At 36.4% G+C, this 23,222-nt stretch overlaps 1 protein-coding gene across 1 annotated transcript in view; it reads left to right on the forward strand.

The window, feature by feature from the left end:
* LOC128556805 (sulfide:quinone oxidoreductase, mitochondrial-like) overlaps positions 1-23,188 on the forward strand; it is a 30,960-nt gene extending 7,772 nt beyond the window's left edge. Inside the window, exons 5-10 of the mRNA XM_053542475.1 lie at positions 520-623; positions 1,485-1,587; positions 1,944-2,133; positions 4,662-4,729; positions 8,074-8,252; positions 21,849-23,188. Of these exons, the coding sequence (XP_053398450.1) occupies positions 520-623; positions 1,485-1,587; positions 1,944-2,133; positions 4,662-4,729; positions 8,074-8,252; positions 21,849-21,909 (705 nt within the window). The 3' untranslated portion in view covers positions 21,910-23,188. The remainder of the gene's footprint in view (positions 1-519; positions 624-1,484; positions 1,588-1,943; positions 2,134-4,661; positions 4,730-8,073; positions 8,253-21,848) is intronic.
* The last annotated feature ends 34 nt before the right edge of the window (positions 23,189-23,222 follow it).

The following is a 23,222-nucleotide window of genomic DNA, read 5'->3' on the forward strand; positions in this document are numbered from 1 at the left end:
AAAAGACATAATGCATGGATGCACAAATTAAGCCTTGAAGTAGTTCAAAATGTTATAACACAGCACGAAAGCCATCCTGCAACTTGACTTTATCCAGCGGCACCGGCAAAAGCACCGATACCTTCTGTCTGGTAGTCTAGCTACCGACTAGATATTTTTTTTAAATAATTTCCCTTATATATTCTGGCCAATCTTTCTTGGCTCTGATTATCCGGTGTTTTGAGAAGAAACGAGGCATAATTATACAAAATATGAATAGCTTCAGGAGTTACTTCCTGTGAACAAAATACAGGGTCTGAACACAGACTGTCTGTCTGGGTATGCATGAAAAACATTTGCCAGCCAGGAACCCGAACCCGGTCGGAACACCATGCCGATACTATAGCGACTGGGCTGCTGGGTCGCATCCCATACATTGTTTCACTCAATATTGTGAAGTAAAATCGTGATATCTGTTTATCAATATATTTTTAAAGTTTACCAGATCAAATGTCATTTTTGTCTTTGTCTGTGTTCCAGCATGGAGTTCGGGACAAGTCACAAATTTTGTTCAATACATCCCTGGATGTGATTTTTGGGGTTCCGAAATATGCTACACGCTTATCAGAAATCGTTAAAAGAAAGTAAGTATAAGTGATTAAACTAGGATTTTTCCTGAAGGATATAACTATTTTCACATTACCATGGCAACCTTTACAAAATAAATTACAAAACTAGTCTTGTATGACCAGGAATGATAAAAATATGCTTGTTTTATAGGGTTTAACGACACACCTATACAATTTTACGTTATATGGTGACTTTCCAGCTTTTGATGGGTGAACAGAACCACCGATCAGCTGTGAGCAAAGTAGATGCTTCCTCACATGAAATAATTCTACATCCAAACGCAGTTTCAAAACCATCGTGGTGAGAGTCATGTGAGCGACACTAACCACTCAGCCATTGAGGCCCCTAGGAATAAAGAACTTAGTTTTCTAATTTAAATTAAATAACACATATGTAGTCCTGTTATTATGGAATCTTCTCCATCTACTCCAAATCCAACAAAGAAATCTGACGAAAGAATGCTGTCCTATTTGTATTTCTTAGCAATATAATCACTTTCTAGTGCTCCCAGCCGCGTGTACGGAATTCTGCCTTATTATAAGCGGTGGCGTTAGCCCATGTTAGGGCACACATAGCCAGTTTCATGTATGGCGTCGCGTTCAAAGGTTCTTTAACGTCGATATTTCCAGTTTTACTCATTTGTATAATTATTTTAAATGTAGATGCGTATGTAATAAATCATTAAATTATTCGATTTCTTTCTTTCGCGGAATAATATAGCGCTCCTAAAGTCGCGCAGTTTTTTCGCTGCAAACTCATGCATATTTCTGGATACAAATCTAATAACCTATAAATATGAATAAATGAAATATATATTATATTTCGAAAAGAGAAATGTGTTTCAAACTATGTGTTTCAAACTATATTTGTTTCAGAGACATTCAAGTAAATTTTAGACGAAACCTGACATCAGTAGATCACGTGAAGAAGTTGGCAACTTTCAAACAGCTGGACCATGATAACGAGGAAACTTACAATGTACGTATATGTTGATTATGATGCTATTATACCATGTATTGCTACTGATATTGGCAATTGAAGTATATGTTTAAACATTTGTTATGTTAAAATGTCACTTATTGAATACAATGTGTGTATTTCAATCGAAAAAATGTAAATACTGTCGCACTGTAATAAGGAAGGCATGCAATCAACGCAGACGTGATTGGCAGTTGCCTGAAAGACGCATAACCCTCTCGCAGAGTTTCATGACATTGTACTAAATATTTTATTATACAGCTCCCAACAGTGTGACCGGGTTCTGTAACTAAGAGCACGTTGCAAACTAAGTTATTATATCCTAGCAATATTTACAGATGTTTTCAAATTTTCAGTACGATTTTCTGCACGCGGTGCCCCCGATGTCAGCCCCAGATGTGCTGAAGAACTCGACATCCTCTATCGTAGATGAAGGAGGCTGGCTGGATGTTAACAAGCTAACAATGCAGCACAAAAACTTCTCCAATATTTTCGGTCTCGGTGACTGTACCAATGTTCCGACATCTAAAACTGCTGCCGCTGTAGGTAAGTACCCTCACCTACTATTGAAACAACAAGTTAATTGATGAATAAGACACTTCTGATGTTGAAAACGTTTCCTGCCACACCATATACGTAGTTTAACGGATATAATACTTACCTCAAAATTGATTTTCTAACACTTTTAAGATTTTTTTTTATAAAACAAAGAAGGATTTTACAGTGTATTGAATTTGTCTTGTTGATTTCGCATAATGACCTACTTTTGGCTATTCCGGTTTACTCCCTCGTATTTAAAACCGCATTTAATTCCAGATTGTTGTAATTCGAACGTGTAAGAATGGAAATAGATTTTAGTTCTGTGTGCTTTGTCGGTCAGATGCGTCGTAATTAATCACTTAGGCCTTCGGCCTTAGTGATTAGATTACTATGCATCTGAACTCAAAATCGTGTTTTATTTGCCAACAAAGCATACAAAACTAAATGTAAGAACATGAATTATGTCCAGTTTTCGGATCCAAAAATCTACATTCTATTCTCTAATTTGAATGATAACGAATATGGTAAGTACAATCGATGAGCTACCTAGAAAATTGTTCTTGTCATCTACAATCTACAATATCAATATCATTTTTTGTAAAAATAACAACCTGTTGAAATAAAATTACTGAAAAATAAAACACAAATAAAACGTCGCAAACAGGCAGCTACAACAACTTTTTAAAATATACAAATGTAAAACTAAAAGAGAACATGCACTTTGACAAAAAAGAATATTTAGAATATTTTTGGTAATCAGAAAACTAAAACTACATACATGTCACATCTGTAATAGACATGCGCAAGACCCAGACCCCTAGCTCCAAGGCCAAGGTCACACTTAGAGGTCAAAGGTTAAAATGGTCTGTTTTGTGACCCGTCCATAACTCTGCCATCCATGAAGGGATTTTGAAACAACTTGGCATAAATATTTACCATAATGAGATGAGGTGTCATGCGCAAGACCAAGACTCCTAGCTCCAAGGTCAAGATCACACTTACAAGTCAAAGGTTAACATGGTATGTTTCGTGTCCAGTCCATAACTCTGCCATTGGTGAAGGGATTTTGAAATTACTTGGCATAAATGTTCCCTATAATGAGATGAGGTGTCATGTGCAAGACTCAGACCCCTAGCTCTAAGGTCAAGGTCACATTCAGAAGTCAAAGGTGTTTCTTGACTGTTCCATAACTCTATGAAGGGATTTGAAAATAATTTGACACAAATGTTAACCATATTGAGAAGATGTGTCACACTTATGACCGAGGCCTCTTAGGTCATGGTCACAAAATGATATGTGATTTTTGCGCATACAGCTGTGGCATTCTTGGGCTTACTTCGGGGGCATTTGTCACCAATTGTGACAGCTCTTGTTTGAATCTCTATCTAAATCCCTTAACTACTAAATCATATCCGCGACACGATATGTCGTGTTTCTCCATTGCTTAACTCTCTGTTATGACTGGCATCGTCTCAACACTTCAGTGTTTTTTTATTGTTTTTGTTTTTTTCTTACAAAATCATATTCAATCTTGTTTATGTACACCACCACCGACTCATCTCTACCAGGAATCTAAATTACCTCGTTCAAAATTTAAGATCCCAATATTTCTCAATTTTTCCCAAGAACAATATATATCTGGAAGGCCCTCCTCTACCATATATATACTCTAATCTTTGCTGAGTGACTTGCTACAATACCCCTTAATTCAGCTATCTATATCCTAATTTGTCTTTATTTGGTTGCATTCAATGCTTCCATGATTTCGTCTACCAGTATAAGGGTAGATTGTAATGCGATTTGTATTTCACTTTTAATGACCGTCACTATACTTGCGCCTCCATATTCTGTTCAATTGATATTGTTTCGAGTTACCACATAGATGTAGATGTTTGATTCATTTTTAAAAGATTTTTATAATGAATATGTTAAATTGATTATTGCTCTTTATTATCTAACAAAACGTTTTCAAAAATAAACATATAATTTATGTTTATGGCATTGGTTCCATAATGATGAAAAATTAGGACTACCGTACATTATGTACGATATATTTTGCTTAAATGTCATGAATTTCCCAGTTGCATAAGAAAACAGGATTTAAACAAGTATGTATAAAGATTGCTGCCTTCAAGGATAGACAAATCACTTTAACCTGAAGTAATTCGACCGTACTTTTAATCGCATTACCTCCTTGTATCCAAATACAGTTTGTGTGAAGAAAGCTAATATATAAGTTACACAGATAGTACTGTCGATGATGTGTGGGTAGTGCAAATAGAACTAAATGTATAATGTAGACGTATGTTATTTTCAGTCTTACTCAGATCAGTTCTCTTCTAGCACACCATTACGTTTGCCACATGCCAGTTGGATGTAAATAATTGGATTACCAAACCCACTGGATAACTGTTGGTATCTGAATAAGTGGATTACCTGACCCACTGGATAACTTTTGGTATCTGAATAAGTGGATTACCAAACCCACTGGATAACTAAAAAACATATTAATTTTTTGTTTTGTACCATTGTAGCATCACAGAACAAAATATTACTGAACAGTCTTTGTCAGGTGATGGATGGAAAAATTCCTGATGGAAAAGTAAGTTGTTTTGTATATCAATATAAATGTTTCGTAAATGTTTGAGAAAACATACCTCTACAAAATATTTTGAATAACACATGATCATAGACGGGATACAATAACGTTGTAAGAGTTTAAAAAGAATGAGATTAATAAACTGTTACAATTTCTTGTGTTATTTACAATTATTATACATAAATAGGCGATGCTACATATTTACTGATGATAAAGTATAGGGCAAAGAGAGCTTATTAGACATTTACGAATTAAGTCTACGTGGACTGTGAACACCTAAGACGATCGATTTTTCAAGGGGACCGTCTCAACATGATAATTTTAATTTATGTGTGGTAGGAAAACATTCCAATAATGATGGTAAGGTCTGGCTTATTATGTTACCGCACAGGATAAGATTTGGATTTGTCTGTCCGTCTGTCTGTTCGCCAGAGAGGTGTTTTGTTATGCATATCGCAAAAAGTATTTGATCTAGCGTCATAACACTTTCCCGAAAGGTTCTTCAATATTATAAGTTGCGCATCTGCGACAAAGTTGAAAACATGAGCTTATCTGTTCGCAGTGTATCCGTATTCCATCGTCGTCGTCGTCCGAAATGAAAATAAATCTTAACTGGGTTAGCTGGGATCAAAATGTAGGTCAGCAGGTAAAACATTGTGAAAACTGTAGAAAACGTAATATCTTGCGTCTCCATTCATTTGTTGTTATTATACGCCCGAAGGAACGTATTTTGGTGTTCGTCTGACCGTCTGTCTGTCTGTGTGTCCGTCTTAGGGGTTAAAGGTCATATAACTTTGTTTCGAGTGCGATGTGTAACTCTTAAACTGCTTGAAGGATTTAAAAAAAACTTGGCACAGATGTTCACCACATTGAGACGACGTGCAGAGCACATAGCTCGCTTCAAGGTAAAGGTCACACTTAGAGGTTAAAGGTCACATGACTTTGTTTTGTGTTTATGTTGCTTTGCATTGCGGTGCTCTTGTTTTTATTTGGCAGATTCTTTTTTTTTTTTTTTTTTGTTCACTTACAATATTTTCTATTGAATTACTTCCCTTTTATGTTACTAGAAATAGGTTATTTTGTAACTTTTTTATTATTAGCCGTAGGTAAAAACCGAGACCACTTTTCTTTGGTACAACATGGATGGTACCTGCAAAGTTAAGGTGTATTTTGACACATTTGTACCTGTTAATAATTTTAGTGGACTAAGAGTTTTTCGGGGAATTTCTTCCCTTTGTTGTCATTTTCCTTAGGACTTAGACAGTAAAGTTCTTTAAATTTTGCTCCCATCCTCTGATATTTGACTTTATCAAAACCTTTGGGGGCCTCCGTGGCCGAGGAGTGGTTACGGTTGCTGACTTCAAATCACTTGCCCCTCATCGATGTGGGTTCGAGCCTAACTCGGGGCGTTGAATTCTTCATGTGAGGAAGCGATCCAGCTGGCTTACGGAAGGTCGGTGGTTCTACCCAGTTGCCCGCTCGTGATGAAATAATGCATGGAGGGGCACCTGGCGTCTTCCTCCACCATTAAAGCTGGAAAGTCGCCATGTGACCTATCATGTGTCGGTGCGACGTTAAATCAAAATCACCTGGTGTAGACTTCGATAGTAAATATCTATTTTAAGTTTAAAGTCAATAGCTTTGATAGTAACAGAGACATTTGACTTTATCAAAAACTTTAACCAAAAATTCTAATTTAAAAGGGGGCATTATTCTGTCAAAATCACAGATATTTGACTTTATCAAAAAATTTAACCAACGGAGACGCCGACGCCGATGCCGACGCCGGAGCGAATGCAATAGCTCTACTTTTTCTTCGAAAAGTCGAGCTAAAAACAGGCACATCCAAATTTTATATCGCCTACCGCATAGTGATGATATAATAACTCAAACCCTATTGCCGTTATAAACTCTTTTTCATATCGCGCTTAATATAATTAAACTATGTTGAGACGGTCCCCTTGAAAAATCTATCGCCTTAGGTGTCCACAGTCCACGTAGACTTAATCCGTAAATGTCTATTAGCGTTGGCTTTTATCCTCAAGATAAACCGTACGTAAGTAAAGGGATTGAACCGTAAAAATTACTTCCGCAATTATATACAGCATAATTATCATGTATTTAATATATTGACCCAAAATACGCCATTTTCCGAAAACAACACCCGGCCTTTGATTTAAAGTCATATTCTTAAATAAAAACAATGCAAAGTGTTAAAATTTGGATTGTATTTAGGCATTGATCTGACATTGAAAACGTCTCAAAATTCAAATTTCGCCGCAGGGCCTACGATTTATTGCCACGCAGCGCAGCTTACTCAACATAAGAAAACAATCTGATAGAACTAAAAAGTCCTCAGTGATGTAGTTGTATAAGGAGAAGTAAATTTCATTTATACATTTATTGTTAAGAATACCTATGTGGAAATGACTGTGTAACTTCAATAATAAAAGGACTGTTGCAGAAATGGAAGAACAGTTTGAGAATAAGTCCAAACACAATTTAAAAGAAATAAGATGGAACTTGATATCTCGAACTCACTTATGGCTAACTTCTGGCTATCTCTGTGACAGTTTCAAATCCAGCAAAAATATTTTACGTCGAATTTCGGTTATCTCGGAGTAAAACGGTTTCAACTTATTTGAAGATAATCAAAACAGAACACGGTCATTAACAAATGAGCCGCGCCATGATAAAACCAACATAGTGGCTTTGCGACCAGCATGGATCCAGACCAGCCTGCGCATCCGCGCAGTCTGGTCAGGATCTTTGCTGTTCGCTAACGGTTTCTCTAATTGCAATAGGCTTTGAAAGCGAACAGCATGGATCCTGACCAGACTGCGCGGATGCGCTGGGTGGTCTGGATCCATGCTGGTCGCAAACGCACTATGTTGGTTTTCTCATGGCGCGGCTCAAATAAATTTTACATCATTATGTACTTCATGCAAAAAGCATATCAGACTGCAAGAAAATTCAGATCTCGAGTTGATTTTGCAGTGTAACAAAAAGACTCAACATTCATAATTGCTTTTACAGACGCATTCATATTACAATGGTCTGAATTATATGTATAGGACTTTGGTAAGTTGTTCATTTGTCTGGGATTATTCAATCGTGATTCTGTGTCAGGGGCACATGTTCTTGGACATAATTTAAGTAATTCAACATCATTTGTCTCCGGAAGAAAAGATATTAGTAATTTGGGAATAACTGTGTACTGACCTGGAATCCAGGAAACTGAGCCACCTTATTTGCGGCAGTGACATAACTGAAATACTCAGAAAAAAAGATGGAAAATACAGAAACAAATAATCAAGAAGTCACTAACCTTGTTTCGTCCATTTCAGTATGACGGTTACACGGCGTGTCCTCTGGTCACCGGGTACAGTTCGTGTATTTTAGCCGAGTTCGACTTCGACGGTAAACCAATGGAGACGTTTCCAATAGACCAGAGTAAAGAGAGACGTTCAATGTTCTATATGAAAAAAGACGTCATGCCCCAGATATACTGGAAGTTGTTCGTAAAGTAAGTGTACATTATAATGCCAATATCACTGATAATACCACCAGCCATACAGCTAGAGATACTGTAAAATCCGCAGGACGAATAACATTGCATTTATTAATGACTGGCCCACCAAAAGCCCAGATCTGAATCCGATCGAACACCTTTGGTATAATTTGGGCCAACGTGTTCGACGTCGCCCTATTCCACCGTCGGACGTCAATGAACCAACACAAGCCTTAATTCAGGATAGGAACAACATTCAACATACTGAAATCAACACACTTGTCGGTTCTATGCGCCAACGATGCCAGGCCGTCCTCGATGCTCAAGTTGGCCATATCCGGTATCAATGTGTGATTTTGGTGTACGACCCCCTACCTGTAGCGAATGCCCCAGTTTTTAAATGCTACATAATATTTTATTCTATTTTTGAATGATAACAAATATCCATATCATTTAAATCATATTTTATTTTCTTAAACACCTTTTTACTTCTATAAATCCCAAACTGAAAAATAACCTTTTTCTTTTAATATAATACACCTATTTATAGTAATTTCAAACAATGCAATTCACATGAAAAGCGTGAAAAACATGAACAAAAGTCCGCCGACGCTGATCCGCCGGTAAACATAATCCTTAAATTAACACACATCCGCCATGCCGGCGGATACATATAAATGAATAATATTGCATACTTTGCAACAGTTCAAATTTATAATAAGTTCGCGTACTTCGCGACACTCCCATACCGGAGATTACTCAAAGTCATCTATGTACTCTTGTTCAGCTGTTATTACAGAATCCACTTCTTCATCACCAATGTAATATGTTTTCTTCGTAAAAGTTAATATCAACGTTTGTGTTCGGGTTGTGACATTCGAGGGCACTAATGCCGTGGATATCTCTTCTTCTTTGAGATATTCATCAGCACTGTTTTCACTTATATCTCCATAAGACCTTTCTTCTATGACTATACAGTCATCACTTTCATTTATATCACTATCACTAGTAATGGCATCATCACTTCTACTAATGACATCACGAACACTGTTGACATCATCAGACTCAACTACATTGTCGATCTTATTATCAGTTTCACTTATGACGTCATTATTATTTGTACTCGTGACGTCACGAACGTCCTCTGTAACACTGCTGATGTCACTATAATCCAGTTCATCAGCATCCATTTTTTGAAATGTGTTATCATTATTTATCTGTTGACCTAATTCTTCAGTATCAACAGAATCAGATACACTCTGAACAATCACTTCACTTTCTCCATGGTGACACTCTTTTTCAATTTTATCTACTAGTAATTCATTCACTTCTGATTCATCATGATTGGAACACATGTCAGTTTCGTCGTTGTTCTCTTTGTTGTCAACATCTGTATCTGCTTGAAGTAATGATAAGTTATAATCGCTAACAGTTCCAACAAAGTCACGTTCTTCAAGCTCTCCATTTTGTTCTGCCAGTAAGCTAAAGATGCTTTCATCATCACTAATTTCTTCATAATACCCATGTTCTTTAATATCCCCTCTAAGTGCACAACACGCCTTTTCCCTCGCCGTTGCTGCATCATGTTTATGTGTCAATATCAAATGTTTGCTGAGATAGCTTCTCCTGATAAATTTCGATGAACAATTATTTTCTGTACAGTTCCAGAACTCTATTGCTGTGTGCTTTTCTTTAATGTGTCGTTTTAGATTTCTCATATTTTTGTAATATTTATTACACGTATCGCACTGAAACATCTTTGACAATTTTAAATTATGTCTTTTATAAATGACAGCCTTACAATGATTTACTCAATGTAAAATATCTTCTGAAAACCTCGTGCAAACTTTATTGTCTTTTATTTATAGATACTTTTGTTCCGCCAAGCGATTTGCACGTGAATTTCATGATATTGTTTTACTATAATACTATGCTCCGCCGCAACAAAAATGTCCACGTGAACTGCATGGGAATTAATTTTACTTTGCTCCGCTAAAAAGCAGTATTCACGAGAATTTCGTGTAAGTACATTTTTATTGAATATGCTCCGCCGAAACAAAATGCCCACGTGAACTGCATGGGAATTAATTTTACTTTGCTCCGCTAGGAAGCAGTATTCACGAGAATTTGTGGAAGTACATTTTTATTGAATATGCTCCGCCGAAACAAAATAAAACTAAAACTACGATTTTTATATGCTGTATAAACAGTTTCGATAACTGTATTTATGACAGTTGGTCCTTTATTTTTTGTCTAGCACTTTCCACTGCTGTTCGGGGTGTCCTTAATGTCTTTCCAGCTTCATCTGTAGTACCACATTTATCACTATGAAAATATGTTTCACCAGCACTAGATGACGTCTCAATAGGAAAAAGTAGCTTAAGGGGACGCCCAAGCACTTTTCCTGAAGAAACTTTAACTTTTGCTGATCTAATTTTACCGTCACGGCTTTGAATTAAATTCACTATTTTTCCTAACTTCCAACTTCCTCTAGGCAAATCCTCTTTTAGCAACACTATGTCGCCTATACTTGGTTGATCAGAAGATTGAATTCTCCCAGTTTTTAATTGTGTTTGAGTCCTTTCCCGAAGACTCAACAGGTAATCGTTGCGCCAAATTTGCCAGAACATGTTAATCAATTTCTGACCCTTTTTCCAAATTTCTAGAAGACGATCACTTGAACTATAACAAGCTAAAAAATCAGAATCCATGTCATCTGCTTCCAATTCCGGAATACCTGTACTTGGGTTTAATGTTAAAAAATGACTAGGCGTTAATGTGATGCTGGAATTTACGTCATCACCTACGTAGACAAGAGGTCTTGAGTTCACGACCGCTTCCGCTTCTTTCACTAATGTTTGCAACTGAATAAGTGTTAAAAGTCTTCGGCCTAACGTTTTTCGAAACACTTTTTTTACTATGCCTACGAGTCTCTCGTAATAGCCTCCCATCCACGGAGCAAGTTCCGTAATGAAATTCCAAGTGATTCTGGAGTTAGACGCATACGTTTGAACTTCATCACTATGGAGCGTTCTGTTCCATATTCGATCTAATATTGAACTGGCAGCTTTGAAATGCGAACCATTATCACTGATCAACTGAACAGGGGTGCCTCTTTCAGAAATAAATCGTCTCAGGCACATTAAAAATTCTTCAGTAGACATATCAAGCACGACTTCAAGATGCACGGCTCTAGTCACGAGACAGGTGAATAAACAAAACCCACACTTTCTTTGGTGTATCATTTGATTTCACATAGATAGGACCCAAGTAATCTAAACCTGTTCGTGAAAATGGCCTACATTCTGTCACTCTAGATGGAGGTAAAGACGGCATCGGCGGCATCTTATAAGGACCTCCGTCAAAGCGGCGACACACTGTACACATATGTAGAACAGACTTTATTGTTGCTCGACCATGTGGAATCCAGAATCTTTGTCTTGTTTTTGCTAACGTTTGGGAAACACCACTATGCAGAATTTCTTTGTGTATTTTGTCAATGAAAAGATATGTCAAACGATCTTTTCTTGGCAGAAGTACTGGATGTTTGGCATTTTCACTGATATCCGCATTCTCTAATCTGCCTTTGCATCGCAGTAGTCCAACTTCATCAATATAAAGACCTAATTGTTGTTGCAGATTGTTTTTCTTTGCACTTCTAATTGACTCAAATTCATCAGCAAAGTGTTTTCTTTGAACATGTAGTAACCACATTTCTTCTGCAGTTTTCATTTCAGAACTTTTCAAGCTTCCATTTGTGTAAGGTAACTTGCGTATTTTTTGTATAAATCTTAGAGCCAAAGCTGTCACTCTTAGCATTTTTGTAACAGAAGAATATTTTTCACTGTCGATTTCAAAAGGAGATGAAAACACACAAGAATTTTATTTTCACGGGTAGAAATTTGTATCATAACATTTTCTGAATCATTTATTTCCTCTTTTGCGCAGGAATTTCTTTCACATACGTTGCCGCTGTGTTTCAACCAAGTGCTTTCTTGCTCATGAAGCCACCATGGACCATTCCACCATAATTCAAAAACACTAAGTTTTGTTAAGGAACAACCTCTAGAAGCTACGTCCGCCGGATTCTGATCTCCTGAAATATATTCAAACTTTATTTTTTCATCTGCCTTTATTTCACTAACTCTGTTTCTCACGAATATGGGCAGATCTTTATATGATTTAATCCACTGAATAACACACTGAGAATCCGTCCACACGTACATGTTTTTAATATCTAACTTCAGTTGATCACGCACAAATTTCAAACATCGGACACCTATAAGAACAGCCATCAATTCTAATCTGGGTATAGTTATTTCTTTTAAAGGAGCCAGTCTGCTTTTAGCAAACACTAGATTCACTTGTGTGTCTGATTCACCTTTTTGATGAAGATATATTGACGTAGCGTAGGCGTCTGCGGATGCATCACAAAAACACAATAAGGTGTATTCAGTATTTTGCCTACACGTATACACTGCCATGGACCGAGAAAATGTGAATGCTGTTATCTCTTCTAGGTTCTTTTTCACGCTCGACCAGGTATCAAGAATATCGATTTCTTCTAGTGGATCGTCCCAGTCAAATTTTCTCTTCCATATAGTTTGCAAGAGAATTTTTCCTTTTAACAAAACTGGACTTAACAACCCCAGTGGATCAAAAACAGAAGCAATCTGTTTCAAAATGATTCTTTTTGTTAAGCTGTTTATTTCACTCAAGGGCTGTGGTACACTTACACTAAGTGTATCATTTTTAGTGTCCCAGGTATGTCCTAATATTTTGATAACCGAATGTTTTGCTTTGTCCTCTGATGCAATTGATTCTAATAGGTCAGAACTATTTGAAGCCCATTCTCTTAAATTCATGGAGGCTTCACTAAATATCCTTTTACTTACACTATACAAGTCAAGTGCTTCTTGCCATGTGTCAGTGCCCGTAATCACATTATCCACGTAGATGTCATCTTTGATTTTGTTGGCAATACTGTTGTTATAAGATTCCAAGTGACTTTCAATAGTTGCTCCCAACAAAAAAGGACTGGAAATAACACCAAATGGAACACGACAAAATCTGTACTCCTGTACATTTTCTTTATTTACAAAAGGCCGTTTTATGTCTCTTATCCAGAGAAATCTTGTCACGTCCCGCTGGTTTTCTTGTAGCCCGATTTGTAAAAAGGCCTTCTCTATATCTGAAACCACTGCCACTTTATGTAACCTGAAGCGCATTAATAATCCACAAAGATCACTTAGTATTACTGGGCCTCGATACAAGCATTCGTTCAAACTTTTGTTCTCTTTTCTAACTTTCGCAGATGCATCATACACTACACGTAATTTCGTTGTAGTTTTTTGTGGAGTAATCACAGCATGGTGTGGAATATAATGTATCGCTCCATTTTTCGTGTTGTTATCTACCTTTTCAATTACACCTTTGCTAAGTTGTTCCTGTATCACGGTGTTGTATTTCTCAAGAATCTCAGGCTTGTTTTTCATTCTTGCTATATTTGATTTCAACCTTGAGAATGCAAGATGTCTATTTTCCGGTAGTTCTGGATTTTCTTCTTTCCATGGCCAGGTCACAAAGTACATTCCATTTTTATATCTCAACGTCTCTTTGAATGTCGCCAGAGCAACCTTATCACTTATTTGACTTTGATTTTCACATTTAGTAATTCCCAAGGATTCGATCTTCCAAAAGTCATCCAAATCTGGCTTTGTTGGAACAATCGAGTCGACACTTGAAAACACCTTTGTTGCACTGATATTTGTTCCGTGTGTAAGAATTAGCATGTTTGTTTCATTTTCATTTTCGCGTGTTTCCTTTGTTCTGCCTGTAAGTATCCAGCCTAACTTTGATGCTAGTAGGTAAAGTCCTGATGTAACCTGAATCTTTTGTAACATAACAATATCCAGGTAATAATCGTTTCCTAATAGCAAGTCTACATTTGCTGATGTTTCTGCTGGTTCAAGTGTATCAGCCATATCTAAACTTTTCAATAGGTGCTTTAAGTTTTCATCTGTAGACATGTTTATTTGTCTTTGCTGTATGTTCTCACTTATGACTGGAACAATATTTGCACTGATTTCAATATACTCTCCATTTTTTAACTTTAAGCACAATTGTGTGGCATATGTTTTAATAATCTTCGGTTTATCACAACCAAATGTGACTAGCTTTATTTCTTCTTCCTTGCCTTTCTCTACACCGAGCTTCTTGGCTAATGACTGTGTAATGTAAGTTCTCTGGGATCCAGAATCAAGTAGTATTCGTGCGTGTTCTCTGGCTGTTCCTTTGGGGTTTTGCACTTCCGCTCTTGCTGTTTGCATTAAAACCATTTCACCAGATGAAATTAGCACGTTTTCCTCACGTATTTCACTATTCTTAGAAGAGCCTGTAGTCTCTGAACTAACCGCACAAACGTCTGTCGATTTGAATTTGTTTGGACACAAACTACGATGGTGAACGTTTAGTCCACTACAGTATACACAACTTTTATTCCCTTTACATTCATCTGAAGAATGTCCCACTTTCAAACACTTATAACAGCTTCCCTTTAACTTCTTTTTTCTTTCATCAATAGTGCGAAAAGTAGGACATTCGTCACTCCAGTGTCCCTTTTCACAATATCGACATTTGTTAAACTTCGTGTTTACTGACTTCCTTTGTTCGGTAGTAACTAGAGCCTCGGCAGAACCTAGTTTTCCAGAATTGTGTAAAAAACTTGGTTCTCGAAACTTGTTTCCGTGACTATCTCTCCCTTTCGGCGTATGTCGACTCAGAGAATTCTCATTTGATCGATTTCTACTTGAATCTGATATTGATGATTTTTTCTCTGCTTTCTCACGAGCTGTTACATAACATCTGAGTTTGTCTCTAAGGGTTGTGACAGTCCACTTATCCACTGTTCCTTTTTGAATTTCTAGTTGAAGCAACACATCTTGAGGAAGTTTTGAACGTATCATTGAAACAAATACGTCCTGATTGATATTTTGATGAAGCACTTCTAGACTTCTAAGATGTTTTTCGACTTTGTCCAAAAGTATTCTCAAACTTTCTGTTTTGTTGCTTGCTGGATACAAATTTATCATCTGGTTATAGTGCAAGTCAATCACTTCTTGTATATTTCCAAAACGATCTTTCAGAATTTCGATTGCCACATCATAATTTTCTTCAGTAAGGGCAATACCCATTATGGCCCGTTTTGCTTCCCCGTACAACTTATTCCTTAGATATGTAAACTTCTCGACGTTTGAGAGCATTTTATTTTTATGGATTGTACACTCAAATGAATCCCAAAACTCCAACCACTTAAGTTTATCTCCACCGTAAGGTAGTAAGTCTAGTTTGGGTAATTTTACTGATGATTTCATGTGTTCTTTTCTCTCGTTCATTTCTATTAGCTTTTGTTGTTGTTTCATTTGATTAACAACAATATTTTGTAATTCATATTGTAATTCTACAATTTGGCTTGCACTTACCATTTCTTCTTTTCTTTTAGACTCTTCTTCTTTCTTCTTTAGATTTAACATTTTTTCTTTCATTTTATTAAGTGCAATGCAATTGTCCGTAACCTTTTCACAAAGAGAACAATCCTCTTCAAGTATACTTTGGGTGTAATCAGCTTCTTCTTCACTAACTGCACTTGCTATTTTATCCGTTTGAATTTCAAGTTTCTCAGTATATATCGTCATTTTCTCTATACATTTTTCAGCACTCTCTATGCATTCATCCTTGTCACTGAATTCTAAATCACGTTGCAATATTTCTTGTGCAGTTTCAACTTCCGTTTTCAAGATGTTGAAAAATCTTGTCCTAACGCCTTTTAAATACGATATTTTCGACATTTTTCCTTTTTTTTTTTTACACTTTTATTCACAATCACAAGCACTTATTATCGGTGTTTCTTTGTTCCCGGGTTCCGGCGCCAATTATGTAGCGAATGCCCCAGTTTTTAAATGCTACATAATATTTTATTCTATTTTTGAATGATAACAAATATCCATATCATTTAAATCATATTTTATTTTCTTAAACACCTTTTTACTTCTATAAATCCCAAACTGAAAAATAACCTTTTTCTTTTAATATAATACACCTATTTATAGTAATTTCAAACAATGCAATTCACATGAAAAGCGTGAAAAACATGAACAAAAGTCCGCCGACGCTGATCCGCCGGTAAACATAATCCTTAAATTAACACACATCCGCCATGCCGGCGGATACATATAAATGAATAATATTGCATACTTTGCAACAGTTCAAATTTATAATAAGTTCGCGTACTTCGCGACACTACCTTTAATCAATCGTTTCATCAGTTTTCCGTAAACGTAGAGCGATTTAATTTTCCACATATATTTACATTGAAATACTCTCGCAAACCATATTAAAATAATTTAACCCTTATTTTCATATTTACGTATATCTGTTCTTAAACACAGCGGAAATTAGTTACTTTGTTCAGTATATATAAGACTGTGGAAACAAAGTGTTGTCGTGGAAACAGTGTGGCCTAAACTTAAAACTGTGCATATTGCCTAATGGTTTTACTGAACTATTTAGACAGTCTTGGCCTCAGAGTGTCACTGTGAATATGTAGCTTGTGCTAAATATTGTATTTTTCCATTTTTCTTCGCGAATCGTGTATGATTACCACCATGGAAACGCAATAGATTATTGTAGTGTTATATAGAGAACACTTTGTGGGTTCTATACTTTAATACACAGTTATACTCATAGATGACAAATATACAACTAACATCAGCATCAAGCATGCATACATATTTATACATAGATTCCCGCCAGTACATGACCACGTGATATACCGTATATACTCTACAGTTCTTCCCCTTTCTTCAGAATAGTATTCTACTAATTAAAGAAATCACCAATTTTTAGAAATTCAAAATTTAACAACTAAAGTTCTACATATTGTGACAAAGTATTAGCATGAACTGAAAGTTTTAGAACAATTACGGCAGCATGAGAAAAATCTTTGCACTAGAAAAAAACAACTTATCAACATAGATATAATGTTTCAATGAAATAACATTCCATTCACTGGCATTTATCAAGCAAAAGTATAATGTTGCAATATTATATTGTAAATATCAGCTAATTAATGTAAACAGAACACACACTTTCCTGAACTTTATCTACTGCTGAAACTAGACAATTTAATATGCAGACAGTTTTTTTTAGCCAGTCTCAGTTTTCGCGCCAAATTCTTTCAGCTTTTTCACATGAGTGCTATTGCGTTTGTATATGACATTATCAGGAGATTTTAAAATACACCGATTCCCAAATTTTTTAATAAGAATATACGGTGTTGGTTCGTATCATAGTTTGTATTCATTTTCGTATTTCTATTTCTTGTGTCTTTCAAAAGAATTTTATCTCCAGGTTTTAAGTCACTTTCACCTGCTTTTCGTTTATGGTCAATGTATATTTTGTTTTTGTATTTCTGAATTTTGTCACGATCGCGTACTTCTTCATCACTAAATGTTTCTCGCCCAATCTGCGGTAATTTGGTTTTCATTTGTCTACCAAGCATTAGTTCGGCAGGGGATTTTCCAGTTACTGAGTGTGGTGTAGATCGATATGCCATAAGGTAAATTTGAACCTCCCGTTCCCAGTCCTTCTTCTGGGCGCGTGCAATCCGTATTCGTTTCATGAGTGATCGATTTTGTCTCTCGATTTCGCCATTTGCGGATGGAAACAACGGTGTTGTTTTATGATGCACAATGTTATGATCTTTCAAATTCTTTTCGAACGTTTCTGAAACAAATTGTCTCCCATTGTCAGTACGTAGTGATTCTACATAACCGTATCTACAAAACAGTCAGTCCAAAATTTGTCCAAAATTTCAATCATTTTCTCACTTGTGATATTTTTTGTTATTTCCAATTCATAGTAACGACTGTAATAGTCAATAACTGTTACAACATACAGTCCATTTTCAAGCGGTCCCAATATATCCATCGCAATATCTTGCCAGGGTCCTGGTGGTAACTCTGTTGGATTGAGGGGTTCTGGCCTCGGTGGTTGACTAACAAGCTGACATCCCGTGCATGAATTCACAAACTTTTCAACGTCAATGTGCATTTTTGGCCAGTAACATTTTGTTCTTAGTCGCTCCTTTGTTCCCACTATACCTAAATGTCCCTCGTGTGCTAGTTTGATACATCGGTGTCTTAATTCTCGAGGTATCACTATACGTCTGCCTCTTAACACTATATTTCCTTGACAGCTTATCTCATTACGGAATGGAAAGTAATTTGCACAGGTTTTATCCCATGACGCCTGATGATAACAAACTCTCAACTGTTGTAACTCGGTATCCTGTTTCGAGCATTTCTCAATTTCATCCAGTGATAACGAGTTTGGTACTCCTCTTTTGACACAAAGTTCACATAGTATTCCGATTCATCCTCCAGAAATTTGTCATTCTGAGGTAATTGGTTATCTCCAACTAATCGAGATAGGGCATCCGCACAATTGTCTACTCCTTTGATATACTTAATTGTGTATGAATAAGGCATGAGTCTAAGCATCCACCTTTCAATTCTTGCGCTTGGCTTTGATTTTAGGCCAAACAAAACAGTTAATGGTTTATGGTCTGTCACTATTTCAAAGTTTATTCCAAACAAGTACATTTTGAATTTCTCAACACTCCAGACTGCAGCTAAAGCCTCTTTTTCTGTAGCTGAGTAACGCTTTTCAGTATCTGATAGTAACCTGCTAGCATAAGATATCACTCTTCTTTCACCGTTCTGTTTCTGCACTAGTATTCCGCACAATCCTACACCAGAACTGTCCACTATCACTTGTGTTTCTTCAGCATCGAGTCTGAAATAACCTAACGCTGGAGCATTTGCCATTGCCTCTTTTAATGTCCTATAACTATTTTCATGTTCTTCTCCCCACACGAAGATTGTATCCTGCCTTGTGACCTTTCGTAACGGTTCAGATATTGATGCAAAATTTTCAATGAACTTTGCACTGTAATTGACAAGGCCAAGGAAACTCCTTGTCTGTTTTGCTGTAGTAGGCCTCGGTGCTGTTTTGATAGCTTTCACCCGGTCTTCGGTCGGTTCGATTCCATGCTTTGATAGCACATGTCCCATGAAAGTGATCTTGTCCATTCCAAATTGACATTTTGAACGATTGAGTGTCAGCCTTTTCTCTGTTAATTTTTCAAACACATTCTGCAAACGATGATCGTGCTCTTGTCTATTTCTACCATGAACAATTAAGTCATCTGCCACGTTCTCAACACCGTCATAGTCTGCAAATACCTGTGAAAAAATTTTCTGGCACTTTTCAGTTGATGCATTAACACCAAAATTAAGCGTCTTGTATCTATATAAGCCTTTGTGCGTTACAAACGTTGTAATGTGCCTTGATGATGGATCTAATTCAATCTGATGGAATGCCATAGTCAAGTCTAATTTACTAAATATTTCAGCTTCATTCATTTTGTACAGTATCTCGTCTACTGTTGGTATTGGATGCCTTTCGCGCTGAATAGCAACATTTGCTTGTCTGATATCAACGCAAATTCTGATATCGCCATCCTTTTTCGGTACGATTATCGCAGGGCTCACCCAATGACTCGGCTCATTTATTTTTTCAATTATGTCCATAGCTTCCAATTCGTCAAGCTTTTCACTGACTTTTTCTTGTAATGAAAATGGTATCCTATACATCTTTTGTGCCACAGGTTTCACTGTATCGTCTATTGACAATTTCAACTGAAAGTCCTTGAGATGTCCAACTCCTGTGAAGCAATTGTCGTATTTCCTCAAAATATCGTCCTGTAGTAGATTTATTCCCATTTTCAGAAGTCCCAATTCTTCTGCACTTTCTTTCCCTAAGAGAGCTGGGCCTTTACCGTCCATCACATATATATCCAACGTGATATATTTCCCATTCACATTTTTTCACTGTCCCATCAACTGTGAATTTGCCAAGAAGCTTCAGAGGTTTTTCAGCACCATATGGGAACAGTTTCTTGTCTGTTTTCTCAGTCTTACATTTTATCCGTTTCATCTTTAATTTTTCCCATAATTCTCTGTCAATCATATTGACTGACGCACCAGAATCGATTATAAATTCCACATCGATATCATTTAGAGAAAGTGTTACCTTTTCTGACCGTGATCCAAGCACAAATAAATATTCCTTTGAATTATCATCTTCATCTTGGTATTCGGAATTATCTGAATAATCCTGTTTTGCCAGCTCTTCAACTTTATTCACATGTCCAGACCGACCTCGGCCGCTCTGTTTGCCTGCATTTTTCCCCATTTGCGTTTTGCAGCATTTTTTGTAGTGACCTATAAGTCCACACCGATCACACTTATTTTCCTCGCAGGACAATTTCTATCTCGAGCTTTATGTCCGGATAAACCACAACGGAAGCACAATTCTTGCTGTTTCGAATTCACATTCCTGTGTTGTCTAATATTTCTGGTTTCGACACGTTTAGGTTTCGTGCCGTTTTCTAATTTATTGACCGTTCCTGATTCTTGCGCTGTTGTGCCTTCGTCCATACGTTTTGACTGTAGATCTGCTAATTCCATGGTGGAAGCAATCCTACAAAGTTCGTTCAATTTTAGATCTTGACCTTTTTCTAACAGTTTCGTTCTTAATTTTGTTGACTTGCACTTTTCGATAACCTGTTCCCTAATTTGTTCATCAGTATTTTCGAATTCACAGTGAATTGCTTTTTGCCTTAATCTAGACACGTATTGTTCTACTGTTTCCGAATGTTCTTGTTTAGTGGCTCTGAATTGATATCTTTCGTACGGTATATTGACTTTTGTGATAAAGTACTTGTTCAATGTTGCCACCGTCTTTAAATATATGTTAGCGCCTTCTTCTTCTTGTAACGTAAAATAAATGTCCTGTACGTCCATACCAGCGCAGTGTAATAATAGTGAACGTTTTTGATCAAATTTGGTAATTCCGCGTCCCTCAGCGAACAGTTCAAACGATCTGAGCCAACGCTTCTACAAAGTTCCCTGTTCAGACTGGTCACAATGAACATTAAAAGCTTCTATGCCAGTTAAGTCCACAAATTTTGCCATCTTAATTACTTATCAAACTTAATTTGACTGATTTAATCACAAAAAACCAATGTTCTCGAATTTAATCAACATTGAATCTTCCGAATTTAATCCATTTAAACCATGTAGACAGTTTGCATGTCCTGTTTTAAATCAGTCTTCGAATTTAATCAGTTACAAACGAATTAAATCATAATGTCCTTTGAATTTAATTCAAAAACATCCCATTGCGTCGCCAAATTGTAGTGTTATATAGAGAACACTTTGTGGGTTCTATACTTTAATACACAGTTATACTCATAGATGACAAATATACAACTAACATCAGCATCAAGCATGCATACATATTAATACATAAAATTCCCGCCAGTACATGACCACGTGATATACCGTATATACTCTACAATTATAATTATTCATTAGTGGGTCTTTATTTAGACACATACATTGCGCAGCTATTTTGGTATAAAATCTTTGTCGTGACGATACTTTTCTATAATATCTTATGATTGAGTTTTATTTGCTTGCTTTTCAGAGGTAAATGGGGTGGACCAAAAGAATTACGAAAAGCGATGTGCCCGTGGCTGTCCAAATAAATTATTAACTATTTTAATGCGGCTCTGTACGTCACTGGAAGAAGGAATTATGTCGAAACCATGTCAAGTTCATTTAATGTGAAAAATATGTATGGTTGAAGAGGAAGACAAATGTATTTCATTTACAAATTGTGCACATTGGCTATTTTTATTACAAACTGGCAGATATTAGAGAACAATGCACTTTCCTGTTCTTGACAGGGACGCCAGGCAATGACGTATATGCATAAACTGGGGAAAGGGAGAGGTTGTGGTGTCCACTTCGTCAAGTGATCCGACTTCAAACTTTCTCAAAATTTGATAAAATAAACCATTTTCTGACGTTAAGTGCGTGTAAATGGATGCTTGTCTACAAGGAAATAGGTTTGGGGTCATGGAGTGCCTCCATTCTCACGTGATATTCCCATGCTACCTCCAGCGCCTGTGCCTACTTATACTATGAGGTAACCACATGTAGCAGTCATACCACTTGGTGTGCTTGAAACTTTAAACTCTTTTATGTTGTTCACCATATGATGATGAGGCTTTGTTAATATAACACATATTAATTGTAAATACGGATTGATTTTGTTCGCCTTAAGGTAGTTCTGCACGTTTAATAAACCGGAATTGATGACGTCATTTATCCGGAAAAGTCTGGAGTCGGTGTTAGGAAATGAAAATAATTTTACTTATTAATGGCAACCCGTGTGTTTTATTACAATGACGTTACTATCTTTCTAAAGTTAAAATATGATACTAAAACATGTGACATGTAAAATAATTCACAATAATGGCTTAAAACCTGCTGGAAATGTGTGGATCACTTTAATCATAGGCAAATATCTCAAAAACAAGCACACGGACCTATACATTTTATTTTCACCATATTATAGGTCATATGTTTATTTACGACTATGAGGAGTTTCATTACAATCTATATTGTAGAAAAAATTCTATTCGCGAAAATGTTATGAAATTGTGATTTTCTCATAGACTCCCATTATGAAAACTTGCGTGAGGTTCTAATTTTCCAATCAGTCTGGCAAGAAAATGAAGCACACGGCCCTATCTTTTTTATTTGCTCTTTTTATTTGCTCAATTTTCTAAGTATATTCTGGGGTTTTGAAAAATCAGGGTTTAAACAAATTCTACATTGTAGAAAAACTTTTGATCCGAACGTGCAGAACTACCTTAAATTGGCAAAAATCACTTGTTGCCTGTGTTGGTTCTAGTCTTACACGTCATTATAATTGTAAAAATGTATATAGTTGGTAATAAATATGTAAACCTAAAAAAAGAGCCGGTTTGATTTTGTTGTGGGCGTATGTCGT

Source organism: Mercenaria mercenaria, chromosome 1 (genome assembly GCF_021730395.1).
Source record: "Mercenaria mercenaria strain notata chromosome 1, MADL_Memer_1, whole genome shotgun sequence".
NCBI lineage: Eukaryota > Metazoa > Mollusca > Bivalvia > Venerida > Veneridae > Mercenaria > Mercenaria mercenaria.